Source organism: Rhinopithecus bieti, unplaced genomic scaffold, assembly GCF_001698545.2.
Source record: "Rhinopithecus bieti isolate Rb0 unplaced genomic scaffold, ASM169854v2 scaffold_18153, whole genome shotgun sequence".
In the NCBI taxonomy this organism is placed as follows: Eukaryota; Metazoa; Chordata; class Mammalia; order Primates; family Cercopithecidae; genus Rhinopithecus; species Rhinopithecus bieti.
Window position 1 is genome coordinate 2198468 of NW_016809139.1, and position 18821 is coordinate 2217288.

General features: G+C 54.3%; 1 protein-coding gene and 1 pseudogene across 7 annotated transcripts in view; both read right to left on the bottom strand.

Annotated features, from left to right (window-relative positions):
• The window catches only part of LOC108539770 (uncharacterized), a 17555-nt pseudogene extending 15170 nt beyond the window's left edge, over positions 1-2385 (bottom strand). The window contains exons 1-2 of the transcript XR_001888474.1: positions 2299-2385; positions 10-215 (exon numbers count right to left, since the gene is read on the bottom strand). The product of XR_001888474.1 is annotated as an uncharacterized LOC108539770 (transcript). The remainder of the gene's footprint in view (positions 1-9; positions 216-2298) is intronic.
• The window catches only part of AGPAT3 (1-acylglycerol-3-phosphate O-acyltransferase 3), a 124893-nt gene continuing 107313 nt past the window's right edge, over positions 1242-18821 (bottom strand). For all 6 annotated transcript variants that reach the window (XM_017888729.1, XM_017888734.1, XM_017888732.1 and 3 more), the window contains 6 exons: positions 17605-17766; positions 16077-16230; positions 15009-15111; positions 7804-7879; positions 4832-5030; positions 1242-3736 (listed from right to left, as the gene is read on the bottom strand). In XM_017888729.1, coding sequence (XP_017744218.1) covers positions 3648-3736; positions 4832-5030; positions 7804-7879; positions 15009-15111; positions 16077-16230; positions 17605-17766 — 783 coding nt within the window. In that variant the 3' untranslated portion in view covers positions 1242-3647. The remainder of the gene's footprint in view (positions 3737-4831; positions 5031-7803; positions 7880-15008; positions 15112-16076; positions 16231-17604; positions 17767-18821) is intronic.

Below are 18821 nucleotides of genomic sequence, written 5' to 3' on the forward strand. Positions count from 1 at the left end.
CCCCCCCACCCCCGCCTCCCGGGCCGGAGAGGGCTTGCCTTTGGTTTGGGGACTAGTTCAGTAGAGAAAGGGGCAGGCACACGGCCGGGGACATGCTGTTTCCAGAAAGAAGGCAGGTAGGCGTTTCGGGCTGGCCGTTTGAACCCTGAGCCTAGGTGCAGCGCAGAAGGGGTTAGAAGCACAGCGCTGTGGGGCACTAGTGCTGTACGCCGGGGCTACATGCAGTGAGCCTCAGGCCAGAGGCCTGCAGCGGGAGTCTACGCGGGGGGGTTAACAAGTCAGGTGAAAATCTGCAGGGCTGGAGAGATTATACTCGGCTTGTTGTATAAGTGTCTCAGATAGAGACAAAGCATGCAGAAAGTTACTTATTCTTCACCCCCAATCGGACCCCAATTGGTAGCCACAACAGGCATGGACAGCCCGGCAACAGCTACTGAATCGCACATGAGTACCACACACGGCTGGGTCCAACCACTGCTTTTCCTTGAGGTCAGTGTCAATGCTCAGCAATACCTTAACAGCGTGAGGAAAGATTCTCATGCCGTGGTGCACGAAAGGGAGTCAGGGGACAGACGAGGCAGAGAGACTCAAAATTGATCGAAAGGACCTGTTTTTTGTTTTTTTTTTTTTTAAAAAGAAAGTGCTGCTTACATTGTTGTTTTGTGTATTTAGTGATTTGTTGAGCCCTCATCTCTTCCACCGGACTCTGCGCTTCCTGAGGACAGGGACCTGAAAGCACCTCACATAGGGTGTGCATCTGGTACACTGTCACCGCGTACCGGACAACCAGTGTCTCACACGGGGGAAGATGATGAAGACAGCAATGGCATCCTTGGGAAGATGGGCAGGAGACCCCCTGACACCTGGACCTAAGATGAGAGTCAGGCCAGCGGCGTCCCCAGGAGACCACAGCCCGGGCTGGGAGCTTGGCCTGCCAGACGCCCAAGGGTGGGCCTTGGTCCTCTCGGCTGGAAGCCTCCAGTGGGGAGCCTGGCTCCGGGTGGGCAACAGGAGCTACAGGCCAGCAACGCCCTTCCTGTCCTCAGCCTGGCTAGAGGACCAGGTGCGGAGGGCATCAGTGATGCCAGGCCCAGCATCTGCCTCACCCCGACAGCGGCCAGCACAGACTGTGGGCTACCGAGTTGCTTCAGCCTTAACACTCAGCCTGAATTTGGACATAACATTAACTGAATTCAGCTCAGAAGTACAGTGTAAAGGAAAAAGAAAAAAAAAGACTACTCTGGGATTTATGAATTTAATTTAAAATGGAAAGGAGCTCTCCTCCCCTTTTCCTTCTGAAGTGGATGAAAAGCAAAATCCACCCTCTTCCAAAAAAAAAAAAAAAAAAAAAACCCCAAACATTCATGGTGTAGTTTTTATTGCTCTTAAAGGCTTGGTGTTGAGAAGCACAAGCTAAGCCGTGAGATGGGAAGGAAACCAGATGAGGTGTGACCCCTGGGCCTGGGCCTCCATCTCCACTCTAACCTAGGGGCTGCCCAGCTCCGCCATGACTCAGTGCAGAATTTATACATTATATATTACTTTCAAAGGGAGGGAACTTCTATGGGAAACAGTAACTATTAATTAAGTCATAAAAGATCTAAATTTGCATTTTCCAGGTCACATATGCGCATGGTCGTGCCCCTCAGCTTTTCTCCTTTAAGATTCTGCGGGTGTTAGTGAGTCAGTGGATGGCGTGATCTAAACACACACGGAGATGGATGAGCAGTGTGCAGCATGAGGAAGGTGCAGGAGAATCTCCGGGGTGCTCAGCCAGGGGAGTGCACGCCCTGCTCACAGCACAGCTGCCTGAGTGGGCAGGTGGAGGGATGAGATTTCAGAGGTAGGGAAGCACATTTCCAAAGCGACAGTGTCTGCAAGCGTGTCTCGTCTGGTTTCCTTGGTCTCGTCTGGTTTCCTTGGTCTGCCCCTTCACCCCCGTGAGGAGCCGTGCTCTGAGCAGGTGTGCGCAGCTGGCATCCTGCACATGCCCCGAGAGCACAGCCCCCACAGACCCGGGGCCCGGCAGTGCCTCTGTCATGCAGAACGCTGCCTTCCCCATCCCATCTCCCCAGGACACTTAGGCCTGATGCCTAACTACGTTCTCGGTTTACTTTTCTTCATGCCTCTTTTCCCCATTTGTTTTCCCCTAGAAAACTCAACCTACCGCTGTTCAGAATGCTGGTTACCACATGTCAGAGATAACATCCATTTTTGTTTCTTCCCTTGCTAAAAAGATGAGGGGGTGTGACTTAGAACAAGCAAGCTGAAAGCCAGATGCAGGTGGGCTGGTGGTACCGTGACCGAGCTGAGCTTTCTACCACTGCCACTGCCCCAGGGGCTCCACCCGGCCACGCCGGGGGAGTGGACATGCTGTAGAAGCATCCCTCGCTCGGCGTGGGCCAGGGGCTCGCTGCGAGGCCGAGGGAGCCAGCACGTCCAGCCGAGCGCTGCCCTCTGCTCTGCCTGGACTCTCAGAGACGTCCAGGAGGCAGGGAGCTGGGCGCTCAGGGGTGGCCGGGCCACAGTGATGCCAGCCAGGATGGGGGCAGGTCCTCCCCAAGGACACAGTGCGAGGCTGGGGGGTGGGGGCCCCACCTCTAGTTTCCAGCAGGAAGTTAAAAACCACCAGGAGATCAACCAGTAAAAATAAAATCTCTAGAAGCCAATGAGCTCAGCGTTAACAGTCTCCAACTACCTTTAAAAAACAGAGGGTTGACGGTGCCCTCGCTTCTTCCGAAGCATCCTAGAGTCCCACAGGCTGCCCTGTCCTCCCTCCTTGGCTCCTGATCTGTGGGATGGGGGGGCGCGTGGTAGCCCCGAGGGTCCTCCCTCCCCAGCACCCAGTGTGGAGGGACCAGGGTCTGACAGCCATGAGAGGGACAGAGGAGCTTTAGGTGCATGGAGAACTCTGCATTTCACGGAGTTCTCGGGGTCCATCCACTTTAAAAACAGATGTACGTATTTACACACAGGGTCAAATAGGAGCTAGGGCAGACAGGGCTCTGGAAAGGAAGGTGGGGCGTTCGCCCTCAGCCAGCCCCAGGACAGGGCAGAGTGAGGGCTCCGACTTCGAGGAATCGACCTGATGTTCGTGCCGGTGTGCTTATCGCTACGGGCGCTCTCCACAGGGCCCCCACTGGGAGCCAAGGTGCTGAGCCAGGCGAGCTCCCCAGGGAACGGGACCCGGCCGTCCACTCCCAGAAGGACAGCAGAAATTCATTATGAGACAGTTTCTGGAGGGGCGGGAGGTGCAGAAGAGGTGAAGGGCCAGGTTAAGTTCCCAAAATAACTGATTAAAAAACAAAAAATTTGATCTACGTTTAAGGAGAGAAAGCAGCCAAAGGCTCCCTCATGGAAGCGGAGTTCTGGAGAGGTGGCGTCCGCGGGAGGCCTCTCCGCCCGGATCCACCTCCCACGGGTGCACTCGGAGATGCTGGGACCCTGCGCTGTGGGAGGCTGAAGACTTCATCTGGCAGGCCTTCTGAATTCTTTACTCTTGGCTCAAGTTTTGTTAATATTAGTCACCAGTTAATAAGAAAAATAGTTTCTAATTGTCTTTTCCTCCACTCTGTGTGTTGCTCTGGTTTTAATTGAGTTAACTGGATACCACCGTCAGGCCACATGTGTTCAGTCACAGCCATTAATTATTCCTTTTTCTTAAACTCTTGGTTTCCGTAGCTGGAGCCTTTTTCTATCTCAGTTACTCCTATCAGTCTGCGAACTCCAAAGGAAGCTTTCGAGACAGGAGAGAGAGAGAAGAGGTGAGTCGGATGACTTTGCCTTTTTGCTGTAAAACGTGTTACGGGGGCTTCCTTCCTCTGCCCCAGACCCTCTCCCTCTGCCCCACACCCAGTGGCGTCTGCTGTCAGAGAGTCGGTGTGGCCTGCGGGGAAAGAGCCCTCAGGCCATGGCCTGCTCAGGCAGGGGTGGGGGCACATCTTCTGACCCGCTGGGTCCGAGGCAGGTGGACACGTGGACCTCCCCTTGCCTGCCCCTCTGGGTCTTTGGCTGGTGGGAGTAGAAGGGCTTCAGAGCACTCTAACAGCTCAGCCTTGCAAACCCAACAGGTGGCAGAAGTGGACAAGCAGGACCCTCAGATGTAACCAGGTCACATCCTGTCCTCTGTGGGTGACCTCAAGTCATCATGCAGTCCAATGGGAGAGGCTGATGGCAGTCACTGCTCTGGGGATCCCTTCCCCCAAGGCCCCTGGCAGGGGAAAGGTGGGAGCAGGGGAGGAGCTGACCCAGGGGCCGGGCCCGGGGAGTCAGCTCACAGGGCGATGCACACAGACTGCGTCTCCGTGGACGGAGACCCCTCGATTACGGGGAGTGGGTGGGCTCCCGAGTTCACTACAGAGACAGGCTGGGTGTGTGTTCGGCCCCAGGCTAGCTGACAAGTTGTGGTGGGCTCAGCATCGTGCTTGGGGTGGGCACACAGTGGGGAAGTCGCTGGGGTCAACAGGGAGGAGCTGAATGATGATGTCCTGCTTAAAGCTCCTGAATGGCCATCCCAGCCTGACCCCCTAAGAGCCCAAAAGCAGACAGGGGGACTGGGGTCCCTCTCGTCAGCATCCTCAAGGGCACCGGCCAGTGGGGCTGCAGTGGGGATGGCGCTAGGGTGGCAGCCGTTCGGCTCTCTGAGGCGACCCTCAGCTCGCAAGAATCCAGGCTCTGAGGCCTGCAGGCCGTGGGGATCCTGGCTCCAGGGTCCATAACAGCCAGGCCCCCGCCTCCCATGGCCACTGTGATGAGTCACTGGGTCCCGGACCCTGTGGCCAATACTGTGAGGCCCGTCAGAGTGTGAGCCGTTAGCGACAGTGTCCATTACCTGCTCCCACAAACCCCAAGAACGTCAGGATCAGGAGAGGTGATCCGCTGGCAAAGACGCCCAAGACAAAACTGAAGAGGGGAGACAGGAGAATGGTGGCCCAGGACAGGAAGTTCAGGAGGGTCCACGGCCTCCGAGCAGGCTTAAACTGCTCCCCTGGAAACATACCCTTCTGATTATACATCTCCTGGAGCGCGTCCTGGAAGAGTCAACAGAGAAAGGAAGCGTGAGGCTTTTTTACAAGCTATTATTTCACTGCAGGAGAAAATTGTTGGCAATGAAAAATGACTCAACCTAAAAAAAGCGCCACATCACTTAAGAGGACAAATCACAGAAACTGCAGGTGGGAGGCGAAGCTGGCTTTACGTTTTTGGAGAATCTCTGATAGCGTGCGTCAAGAGCTCACAAGCGTATCAACCCTTTGATTGAGGAAGTTGCCCAGAATATTTGGTCAAGAAAGCAACGTTGTGAATACCAGAGTCTGCCTGCCCGGCACAGCCCAGGCCACCCACCACATCCCACACCTCGCGCGAGGCAGAGTCCGTGGGGATGGCAGGTGTGGCCTGTGTGTCCTGCGGCCTGGACGCAAATCCCCGCATCCCGCAATCTCAGCTGCACGGCCCACGAAAAGTTCCTTAACCTCCCGTAACTCGGTTTCCTGGCCTGGAAAAGGAGGCTAATGAAGAGCTGGGAGGAGAGAGGAGCCCGGCCAGGGCCACCTGCAGGAGGTTCTAGCCCTGGTGGAAATCACCATGCCTGACAGAGCAGACACTCTGCAGCCACTGCCCATGGGCGGGGCAGCCTGTGGGACTCTAGGATGACTGGGAAGTAGTGAAGGGGACCATCAACCCTCTCTTTTTTTTTTGAGACGGAGCTTCACTCTGTTGCCAGGCTGGAGTGTAGTGGTGTGATCTCAGCTCACTGCAACCTCTGCCTCCCAGGTTCAAGTGATTCTCCCACCTCAGCCTCCTGAGTAGCTGGGATTACAGGTGTGTACCAACACGCCCGGCTAATTTTTGTATTTTTAGTGGAGACAGGGTTTCACCAGGTTGGCCAGGCTTGTCTCGAACTCCTGACCTCGTGATCCACCCACTTCGGCCTCCCAAAGTGCTGGGATTACAGGTGTGAGCCACCGTACCTGGCCGACCCTCTCTCTTTTAAAGGCGGTTGGAGACTGTTGACACTGAGCTCACTGGCTTCAAGAGATTTTATTTTTACTAGCTGATCTCTTCACGATTCTCAGCTTCCTGCTGGAAACTGGGATTGGGGTGCCCCCTGGCAGCCACACACTGTGTCTGTGCGGAGGCAGGTGTCATCGTGTCCTGGCCACCCCTGAGCACCCAGCTCCCTGCCTCTGGAATGTCTCCGAGTATCCCGGCACACACCTTCTGGCTGTGTGCTTCCTGAACTATGCTGTTTGTATAAATTCAAACCTCAAGCCTGTTGGAGGGCAGGCCTGTAATTATGAATTCCCAGGGCAGACTTTCTTGAGCCCAACAGGAGAAAGGCAAGTTTCAAGGCCATTTCTCTGTGCTGGGAGGTAATTTTCCTCTTCAGTTGAACCTTTCTGAGGGCCCGATTCTCAGAGTGTCCCAGCATCATGTGGGGTTTTCGGTTCTAACGTCCTGCCTTGAATGAGGGGAAATCTTTATCTTCTGTTTCCATGTAGGCATCACAGCTCGAGACTTCAGAGGATGGGGCAGGCAGAAAGCACCAGCCAGACATGGCGCTGCTGGCCCCCAGGCCCAGGGTCCTGTTTCAGCCCCACATCCCTTTTCAGTCCCAGGAGATTTCCCTTATTTTCTTTTTCCTTTTTTTGGGGGGGGACAGAGTCTCACTCTGTTGACTAGGCTGGAGTGCAATGGGACGATCCTGGCTCCTGCGACCTCCGCCTCCCGGGTTCAAGCGATTCTCCTGCCTCAGCCTCTCAAGTAACTGGGATTAGAGGCACGCGCCTCCACGCCTGGCTAATTTGGTGTTTTTAGTGGAGACGGGGTTTCACCATGTTGGTCAGACTGGTCTTGAACTCCTGACCTCAGGTGATCTGCCTGCCTCGGCCTCCCAAAGTGCTGTGATTACAGGCGTGAGCTATAGTGCCCGGTCGATTTCCCTTACTTTGAGAGCCCATCAATGCATTTACAATATTTTTTACATCCTGGGAGGATTTCCTGGTTATCTCCTCTCCCACAGGGCCAACAGTGGAAAGCGAATGCCCCACGCATTTGTGTGTATAAAACAAAGGGAAAGTTGGGCTGAGCAAGCCGTGGGGGAAAGAAAGAAGGACTGAGTGTGGTTTTCAAAATAATCTTCTAACATCCCTAATTTGTTTCTATTGCACAAGGAGTCTAGTGACCATCTATGTTGGTTACATACCTGTAATTTCTTTTATATAAGAAAATGAAACAAATGTGACCAAATCTTACCAGCCCTAGTTATACAGGCATCATGTTACCCTTCATACTTGTCTGTAGTTTGTTAACTTCTCAAACATTAAGAAAAAGGGCCCAGGTGTGGTGGCTCCTGCCTGTAATCCCAGTACTTTGGGAGGCTGAGGCGGAAAGATTGCTTGAGCCCAAGAGTTCAGTACCAACCTGGAAACATAGTGGGACCTCATTTCTACAAAAAGAAATTGTTTGAATCATTAGCTGAACATGGTGGCTCGCACCTGTAGCTCCAGCTACCCAGGAGGCTGAGGCAGGAGAATCGCTTGAGCCCAGGAGGTCAAGGCAGCAGTGAGCCAGGATCGCACCACTGCACTCCAGCCTGGGTGACAAAGTGAGACCCTGTCTCAGAAAAAAGAAAAAAAAACCAGAAAGAAGAAGAAGAAATCAAAGAAGGATCAGGAGTATTTGGGACCTGGGTGCACTCCTGTCTCCCAAGGAGTTCCCACGTGTCACCTGCCTGCTCGCCAGCGCCCCTTCCACAGCCTCTTCAGGAGACCAGGACCCTGAGCGAGAGCACAGCCTGCTTACCTTCTCCTGGTACAGTTTATGAAGCCACTGAGCTGCCTCCTTTTCATCCAGCGGGATCTCTTCCAGAGGAAATCTCCTGTTTTATGAAGAAGGTTCAAGATAGGGTGAATCATCACGAGTTCACACTAGAAAGAGGGCACGGGGGACATGGCATGCGCCAGGGTGGCCTGTGGGCCCCACTCGTTCTATCACATCCCACGATTTTTTTTTTTTAATGAAGTCTTGCTCTGCCGCCCAGGCTGGAGTGCAGTGGCTGGATCTCAGCTCACTGCAAGCTCCACCTCCCGGGTTTACGCCATTCTCCTGCCTCAGCCTCCCGAGTAGCTGGGACTACAGGCGCCCGCCACCTCGCCCGGCTACTTTTTGTATATTTTTAGTAGAGATGGGGTTTCACCATGTTGACCAGGGTGGTCTCGATCTCTTGACCTCGTGATCCGCCCGCCTCGGCCTTCCAAAGTGTTGGGATTACAAGCGTGAGCCACCGCGCCCACCCTCTCATTCTCAATTTCTAAAAACAAACATCAAATGAGCCTCTCTTCAAGCATTCGCCCTGAGTACACAGTCAGCCTGGCATGGCGGCGAGAGGCCACAAGGTGGCCTTCTGTGCAGGGATGGCGGCAGCATAACCCCAGGGTGCCTGTGAGTGATTTAACCGGGCAGGCCACGCCTCTGGTCCCATGAGAAGGGCAGTCATGTGTGAGCTTCTGAGAGTTCTGGTCTTTCGTGGTATGTTCAGTCTTTGGAGTCAGTCATGACTGAGAGTGTCTTTCATAAGGCAAAGAAGATTATTTCACAAACGAAATCCACTTGCTTCAAATATGAAAAGTATTAAAAATGTAGACATTTTAATCTCAATTAAGAAATAGCTGATTTCAGTTTGGACACTAATTTATTTACATACCTAATCTACCAAGTGGATTAGCAGCCCACAAGTTGACATGTCTACTTGGTAAGATAAGCAGGGTCACTACCTGATAAATCTAATTGGAAAATTTTAAATAAGTAACATGTCACAGCTCTTATTTTGAAAGTCAGTTGGAATTTGAGTAAGTAGATGGGGTAAGCCACTCACATATGATATATTAAAATCTTTTAAAATTGAATAAGAACACCAAGTTCGCCAGCTAGGATTACAGCAGTGATTGTTTCTTTTTTTTTTTTTTTTTTTTTTTTTTGAGACGGAGTCTCGCTCCGTCGCCCAGGCTGGAGTGCAGTGGCCGGATCTCAGCTCACTGCAAGCTCCGCCTCCCGGGTTCACGCCATTCTCCTGCCTCAGCCTCCCGAGTAGCTGGGACTACAGGCGCCCGCCACCTCACCCGGCTAGTTTTTTGTACTTTTTTAGTAGAGACAGGGTTTCACCGTGTTAGCCAGGATGGTCTTGATCTCCTGACCTCGTGATCCGCCCGTCTCGGCCTCCCAAAGTGCTGGGATTACAGGCGTGAGCCACCACGCCCGGCCTACAGCAGTGATTCTAAGGAAACAGCGATACTGTATGTACGGGAGCCGGGACTTAGGGGCTGCCACGTCCACGGCACCCGTCACTGAGCCACACAGCAAGACTTTAGGTAGGCGTGACCTGTTTTCACTGGTGCCCAGTTCTCCCTTCCCTCTGGGCAGTTAAGAAAAACACACATCCGAACAAGTTGGCTACTATTCAAAACAGGCTATTCAGGCTATTGATTTATATAAACAGGCTGTTTATATGAATTAAGCAATAAAATTTAAAACACACTGATATGAGAACATAATGTGGCTCATGTATCTGAAGAGTCGAGTTTTCTTAGAACATGAATGTACTCTTTCATTCAAAACAATTCTGAAAGTTATAAGATATTCAGAAAATCTTGCCTTATAGTCAAACTGATTAAAATTAAATTCATTTTCGGCCGTGCGCGGTGGCTCACTCCTGTAATCCCAGCACTTTGGGAGGCCAAGGCAGGCAGATAACAAGGTCAGGAATTCGAGACCAGCCTGACCAACATGGTGAAACCCCATCTCTACTAAGACTACAAAAAGTAGTCAGACGAGGTGGAATGCGCCTGTAATCCCAGCTCCTTGAGCAGCTGAGGCAGGAGAATTGCTTGGACCAGGAGGCGGAGGTTGCAGTAGACGAAATTGTACCACTGCACTCCACCCTGGGTGACAGAGCAAGGCTCCATCTTAAAAAAAAAAAAAAAAAAAATCATTTTTTATATAAAATTGTATTGAAAATAACTTTAACATTAACAAAATAAAATGTGGTTTTCTCTTAAAAAAAAAAAAAGGAAAAGAAAAACACATATCCCTGCCTCCCACAAGTCGCTTCCGTAAGGGAGCATCTCAGCGGGTGCCCGATGCTGCCTCTTCCCTGCTGCGGCTGCCGGAGTCACCTTGCTAAGGAAGGACAGCCCGACGCCATCACGCGGGGACAACTGGGCTGCCCTGAGCACTGTCTGGGCTTATCGTGGACCTTTATGAGGGAGAAGCAAATCGCTGCGTTGTAAGCCAAAAACATAAATAAATAAAATAAAATAAATAAAATAAAAAGACAAACAGGAAGGAACCTGCCGTCCACAGGCAACCGCAGTGCCTCCCAGCGCCCAGGAGGGGGCGACGGCGCACCTCAGAGCGGGAAAGACGTGGCTCCAGCTGCGGGGCCCACCCGCGAGGGTTCCACAGCCGGGCAGGTCTCCACGCTCCAAGGTCACGCGCCTCACACTTCAGTCTAGAAACCGAGGAACCCGAAGCTTCGGTGTATGGGGATTCCACCTATGGATCCTCAGCCCATCAGAAGTGAAAGCTGAGTCTCGTTACAACACAAGCACACGCCAGCACACGCCACACACCAGCACCCACCACACACCACCCCTCAACACACACCACCTGCCAGCACACACTACACACCGGTGCACACGCCGGCACATGCCAGCACATACCCCACACGCCACACGCCAGCACACGCCACACACCACCCCTCAACACACACCACCTGCCAGCACACACTACACACCGGTGCACATGCCGGCACATGCCAGCACATACCCCACACGCCACACGCCAGCACACGCCACACACCACCCCTCAACACACACCACCTGCCAGCACACACTACACACCGGTGCACACACCGGCACATGCCAGCACATACCCCACACGCCACACGCGAGCACACGCCACACACCACCCCTCAACACACATCACCTGCCAGGACACACTACACACCGGTGCACACACCGGCACATACCAGCACATACCCCACATGCCACACGCGAGCACCCACCACACACCACCCCTCAACACACATCACCTGCCAGGACATACCCCACACGCAAGCACACGCCACACACCACCCCTCAACACACACCACCTGCCAGGACACACTACACACCGGTGCACACACCGGCACATACCAGCACATACCCCACATGCCACACGCGAGCACACACCACACACCACCCCTCAACACACACCACCTGCCAGGACACACTACACACCAGTGCACACACCGGCACATGCCAGCACATACCCTACATGCTACATGCAAGCACATGCCACACACCACCCCTCAACACACACCACCTGCCAGCACACACTACATACCGGTGCACACACCGGCACATGCCAGCACATACCCCACACACTACATGCGAGCCCACACCACACGCATCAGCAAACGCCAGTATACAACAGCATACAGCACACACCAGCACATATGCAGGGTTCACAAGGCTCGGCCGCACGCTGGTGAGCAGATGGCCGTGAAGACAACATTACGTCCTGGTGAACCAAAACAGCTTAACGTCGGCCCCAGGTTCAACTGGCGTGGGGAGGATTTGCCACAGACACCATTTCAGGAACAACCGAGGCGCAGAGGCTCCTCTGCCTACAGTGAGGGGAGGGGCCTGCCCAGAGGCCTACGCTGGCTGACTGGTTCCTGACACACACAGCCCCACGTCATACACACCACACCACACACATCAAACACACCTAATTTATACACACCACACCACACACACCACCCCCCACATATGATTCATATACACACACTGCACACACCACACACACACATGCACATTTATAATTTATACACACCACCCCCACATATGATTCATATACACATACCACACACCACACACCACCTTTACATACATTTATATACACACACAACACACATATAATTTATACACACACATTACACATTATACCACACATACCCACCAAATCCACACATTTTGCACACACATGCATTTATAATTTATACACACATACTACATAGTTCAACACACACACCACACACACATAATTTACACACACCATACCCCACACACCACACACACATTTTATGCACACTACACACACATCACACATGCCATACACATATGTAATTTATACACACACCATGCTATACACACTCCCACATACACCCCACATGAATACACAAATTTTTACACACATACTACACACATATAATTTATACACACGTATATATTATATACACACTACACTGCACGTACCACACCCATACACAACACACACAACACACATAATTTACACATAATGCACACACATACACCACACATGCACACATAACACACCATGTGCACATCACATATACCACATACATAATACACACCACACATACACATCCCACAAGAACACACACACACATACCCCACATACGGGTTTTACTGTATCTCTGTTATATACATTATGAAATATATAAACATAAGAATTAAAAATAAGATAAAAAGTAAAGATAAATAAAAATTCTACTTTTTTCTGCACCCCAGGGTGTCACCCTGAGCATCTGCCTCCTGGAGCTGACTCAAGCCCCTTGAAGGCCCTCAGCCCAGAGGCCAGCCCTGGGGAGAGAAGAGCCCTGCAGCCATCCTGCATACACTGGCCCTGCTTCCCTGTGGCCCCGGGCATCACCACCCATGCAGGAGGAAGGAGGACCAGCCCCATGCGGTGCAGAGCCTGGCGCTATGATGGCATGGCCACAGGGGCACGCGGGGACACTGCTGCTCCTCCAACAGTGAACCGGTCAGTGACCTGAATAGCTGAAGACTTAGAAGTTCAAAGCGAGTATGTATTAAAATATGATTGGGCAAAATAAAGGCAGCGGCAGGGAGGATGGCGGATGAGGAATCTCTCCGTGGGGAGCTGCGTGGCACCCAAGGTGGAGGCGCTGTGTGGCTTGGCAGGCGGCCCGGCTCCTCCACGGCCAGGGCTGACCTTGGGCAGCTACTCTGACTGCCTAGCCTTGGACCACCACTAACCACCCAAGGATGAGAGCGAGATGTGCCTCAAGGGCTCCTCTCGTGAAGACGACTGAGGCCAGCTGTGGCCAGGATCCGGCACAAGGGCACCGGCTGCTATCATCCCACCTCATGTCCTGTCCCAGCCTGCCATCTGGACCATCCAGGGCCCCAGTCAGTCACCGCAGTCTCCACGGTCCACAGTGGTTCAGAGCTCCCTCCCAGGAGTTTTAGGCACATAAGGGAGGGAACTCTCCGCTCGTGGTCCCACTCACCCCGGGTCAGGAGAACAGCGCCTCCGCCTCTAATCAGCCAGTCCTTGAACTTCAGAAGGGAGTGTTACCTGGCTTGTGTTTATGTTCACAAACCCTTCCTGGAAACCTCCTAGAGTGTGGCCAGAAGAACTGGCTGGTGGTGTGTTTTGCTTTGTTTAATTTGTACGTGCTCAGGTTCTCGCAATTAGAATGTAGAGGGCCTGTAGCCACCACGGGCAGGCTAGGCTGACCAGGACACACACCCAGTAGGTTGTGGTTGGACTGCAAATATGGAAACGCATATAGTGACAACTCTGTGCAGCTTTACAGTGCAAGGAGGGCCTTGCCTTTCTGCACACACTTGAATGAAACCAGAGACTGACAAGCTCAACAAGGGCCATCCAGCGCTGTTTCTTCGTGCCTCAAAAGTCTGCCTGAAATGATTTATGCTGGAATTAAGGTCACAACCTCAACCTGTGCTTTAAGTCAATAGGATTTCTGGGTGGATTTTCTCCTCTATGTAAGCCAGAGAAGCTTGGAGAGTCCAAGGGCAGCAATGGCTCAGTGGCGGCACCCACAGCCCTGACTGTGGCGAAAGACGCTGCCCTGAGGAAAGCTGCTAGTACCCTGCAGAGCAAGCCCCAGGCTCCTCCTGGGGTCTGGACACACCACTCCCGTCTTATTTCACTGGGACAGGACTGGCGCCCATAGCACGGAAGCCCCAACTCTCAAGATGGGGTTTAAAAAAGGCTCTTTGGCCCAACACGGTGGCTCACGCCTATAATCCCAGCACTTTGGGAGGCCGAGGTGGGCAGATCACCTGAGGTCAGGAGTTCGAGTCCAGCCTGGACAATATGGTAAAACCCCGTCTCTACTAAAAAAATATGAAATTAGCCGGGCGTGGTGGCGGGCACCTGTAATCCCAGCTACTCAGGAGGCTGAGGCAGGAGAATCGCTTGAACTGGGGAGGCGGAGGTTGCAGTGAGTCAAGATTGAGCCACCGCACTCCAGCCTGGGTGACAGGGTGAAACTCCGTCTCCAAAAAAAAAAAAAAATTCAAACAGGTTCTTCCTCTCCCTTCACCACTGTCTCCTTCAGACACTATGGTCCCTCGTGTGCTGGGGCTGCCATCGCCAGGGCCAGCAGAAAGCCACTCCCATCACCAGTGCTGCTTCAGGCCAGAGGCTCTGCAGGGAGTCCCATCCTACCCACCAAGAGACCCGCCTGGGTTTCACCCCTGGGTGAGAAGTCAGCACCATACGCCCCCCAGGTCGTGTGACTGCGGGCCCCAGGAGACTTATGGAGCCCAGTGGGGTTTGAGATCAGGCCTGGGAAGGGACAGAGCATCTTACAGAGGGAACTGCAGGGGGCTTCCCAAGAAGGCAGAAGGAGAGGATGGAGGTGGCCCCCAATGCCAGGTCAACGATGTCCCCAAAGGCACGAAATACACCATGGGCAACAGTGAGTCTCCCCACGCATCCCCCGTGTCTCTGTGTCCTCTCTGTGGCCTGCATCCCGAGCCCCAGACGAGTCCTGCAGGGCCTCTCCTGTGTCTGTTTAGTGGGGCAGGGCTGCAGACGGGCCTTCTGTGTGAGTTCCACCCCGTGGGACTGTGGGACATGGGGCCTGGATCCAGCCGCCCTCCCGGCCTCTGCCCAGTGCAAACTCAGGAAGGTATGGGGGGTGGCCCAAGAGTCACAGGGTTCGGCCTCACCTCACGCACATGTCCGCCTCGTACTTCTTCCCGTAGAGGATCCCCAGCAGAGACGGGTTCTTGTTTCCTCTGAAGTTCAGGGTTACGTCATAGACAGCTGCGACTGTGGGAGGAGACGGGAGGGTGGGTGACCCAACCCAGGCGGCTGCATGGTCACTGCCAGAGGGAAATGCAGGTTCCACCTGGGACCCAGCCTATCCTGGAGAGAACATGCGAGGGGCCTGGCCCCGTCCTGGGGAGAACACACCGGGACCCCTTCTCCGAGTTTTCTTTCCCCCTCTTTTTGCCTCGTTCTCCTCTGCTGGGGAGGGCACTTAGTGGCTGACGTTTCCCACAGGTACTGACGCTGTGAGCGGGACCCTGCTGTCTGCCATGGGTACTGACGCTGTGAGCGGGACCCTGCTGTCTGCCATGGGTACCGACGCTGTGAGCGGGACCTTGCTGTCTGGCCCCAGCTGTCTGGACCCTGCTTTCTAGCCTCTGCTATCTGGCCTCTGCTGTCTGGACCTTGCTATCTGGCCTCTGCTGTCTGGACCTTGCTGTCTGGCCTCTGCTGTCTGGACCTTGTTGTCTGGCCTCTGCTGTCTGACCCCTGCTGTCTGGCCCCTGCTGTCTGACCCCTGCTGTCTGACCCCTGCTGTCTGGACCCTGCTGTCTGGCCTCTGATGTCTGGCCCCTGCTGTCTGGCCTCTGATGTCTGGCCCCTGCTGTCTGGCCTCTGCTGTCTGACCCCTGCTGTCTGGCTGTTTTCTGTTCTTTGTCCCTTTCTTCTATTTCGACTCCTTTTGGATTAATAGGATATAATAATGATTATTTCCCCTTCATAAGGTTTAACATTATGTATTTTTTATTATTTTAATTGTTTCTCATGAATCAGCATTTTATCACCTCAAAACCTGACGCAGGAACCTTGTGGCACCAACCCCCTCACTTGATTCCTTTCTCACTTTCGCTCTCCTGTGTTTCACATGGAATGCACTATTCTTTTTTTTATTTTTATTTTTTTAAGAAATCACTATTTTCTGTGAGCACAGCAGTGGCCCTGGCTTGGGCAGTCTGGGGGCCTACCTGTCCCCCGGAGGCACTTGACCGCGGTGGTGAAGCCCTTGGTCCGCGGCAGCAGGTGGTACTTGAGGACGGGAAGCCCCTTAGCAGCCGCCACCTCCATGCTGACGCGGTGCTTGGTCTCTGTGAAGCGCGTCCCCTCGCAGTACAGGAGAAACTAGGATCGACATGGAGACAGAGGGTCACTCTACAGAGCAGCTGGGGCAGGCGCATGTCCAGGCCACACCTGCCTCTCTGACAGGTAGCAAAGGTTGTGGCTGAATTTGTGGAAATCTTGCTTTAGTGAGCAGCATGGGTTAGGACTGAAAGGTTCTTTTATTCTAGGGCCAGAGTCTGCACTCCAATCACACACGTTCACTCATGCAGGAGAGATCTCCAGAAAGAACTTTCCAGAAAGAAGTGAGACATGAAGGTATGTCAGGGCAGCAGCCTCTGATCAGTGTGAAAACCGAGAGGGTTTCATCCACTTGCCACAGCGTGAGTTAGAAATGTTAACAGCAGGCCAGGCATGGTGGCTCAAGCCTATAATCCCAGCACTTTGGGAGGCCAAGGCAGATGGATCATGAGGTCAGGCGTTCGAGACCAGCCTGGCCAACATGGTGAAACCCCATCTCTCCTAAAATACAAAAATTAGCTGGTCGTGGTGGTGTGCGCCTGTAATCCCAGCACGGGGGCTGAGGGAGGAGAACTGCTGGAACCTGTGAGGCAGAGGTTGCGGTGAGCTGAGATCATGCCACTGCACTCTAGTCTGGGCAACAGAGTAAGACTCCATCTCAAAATAAAAAAAAAAAAGAAATGCTAACAGCAGGCTGGCAAGGTGGCTCACGCCTATAATCCCAGCACTTTGGGAGGTCGAGGTGGGTGGATCACCTGAGGTCAGGAGTTTGAGAGCAGCCTGGCCAACACTGGGAAACCCCATCTCTAGTAAAAATACAAAAAAATTAGCCAGGTGTGGTGGTGTGCACCTGTAATCTCAGCTATTTGGGAGGCTGAGACAGGAGAATCGCTTAAACCTGGGAGGTGGAGGTTGCAGTGACCCGAGATTGCGCCACAGAATTCCAACCTGGGTGACAGAGCAAGACTCCATTTTAAAACAAAACAAACCAAAAAACCAAAAAAAAAAAAAAACCAAAACAAACAAACAAACAAAAAACCCAGAAATGCTAAAAGCACAGGCAGCCCATTCTCCAATACAGACCAGGAAAAAGGGACAGAAAAAGGGATGGGGACGCACACTGAGCAGGGCAGGCACAGCCGGGGCTCGCTGGGGGCACCCTGCCCTGCCCCTCCCCCACCAGGTCCCCTTAGGATGGCCTGGTCAGAGCTGGGATTGCGGCGAACAGCAGGGAGGTTGCCCAAGAGAAGCCTCCACGCCTGCAGCTCGGATGGGGAGCTCTGGCCCCACGGAAACAGTGCCCGTGTGCAGAGGCTCTCCTGGGGTTTCCCAGCCTGGGACGGGGGCAGTGGCGCGTCAGGAGTGGGCATGGCCACCTCCCGGCACGCAGGGTGTCAGGCCGCTCCGCTTACTCACCCACATGTACTCAGGGTAGTCGGACAGGCGCCTCAGCCCTTCGATGACTGTGTCCCGGTCCTCCTCCCACTTCCGCTTGCAGAACACGATCTCCAGAAAGTACCACGTCCAGCCGATGAGGGGCACGTAGAGCAGCTCCTTCTTAGCGAGGACCTTGGAGCTCTGGAGGGAGGAGAAGGAGGGGCACCTGGCACTTCAGCATCAGAGAGAGGCCAGGGGCTTGGCCAGGCTCCCGGCGCACCCAGCTCCTGCGTGGTGTTGCTCTGGGAGTCACGGCTTTGGGGCTCAGGGGGTCTCTTGTGAATGAGGACTTGGCTTCTGAGAGTGAGGGGGCCGCCCCAGAAATGAGGAAACTGAGGCTCAGGCTTGGCTGGGAGGGCCCTCAGGGAGGGCGGGTGAGCCGGATGTAGAGGGTACCAGGCTTCCTGGGGGTGGCCTGGGGGTGCTGCCTCACACAGGGGCTTTGACTGCAACGAAATTCCTCTGCCAGCATCGGGGAGTAGTTTAGGTTTCATCCGAGGCAGCTTAGCTAATGGAAGTGGTTCTGCGGGGATGCAGGTGGGGTCATCTCAAAGGCGAAGGCCATGATGAGAAAGGAGGGCACAGCTTGGGGACAGCTGAGGCCCCGCGGGCCAGGGCCCCCCAAGCAGCCAGGCACCACTGCCCAGCTCAAAGAGATGCCCCAGGAGGAACACCCAGGGACTCGGACCCTGGGGGCCTCTCCAGCACCTCCCCAGGGACTCCTCTGCTCTCCCAGCCCTTTCCCTGGGAACCCCAAGGCTCCCCCAGCTCCTCTGCTGGGACCCCCACTGCTCCACCCAGTACCTCCCCCCGCAGGGCCCTCCTGCTCACCCCTGGCACCCCCCTACTCCCCTAGCTCCTCCCTGGGACCCCTGCCACTCTCAGCAACTCCCCTGAGACCCCCATGGCTCACCCTAGCCTCTCCCTGGGACCTCCCCGCTCACCCCAGCCCTCCCCGGGACCCCTACCCCGCTCACCCCAGCCCTCCTGGGTCTCCTCTGCTCACCCCAGCCCTCCCCAGGACCCTCGCTCACCCCCAGTCCTCCCCAGGACCCCTGCTCGCCCCCAGCCCTCCCTGGGACCCCCCCGTCACTCACCCTTAGCCCTACCCTGGGACCACCCCACCCCGCTCAGCCCCAGCCCTCCCCGGGAGCCCGGCCCACCCCCGCGCCCCCCCCGAGAGCACCCCCCCCCCG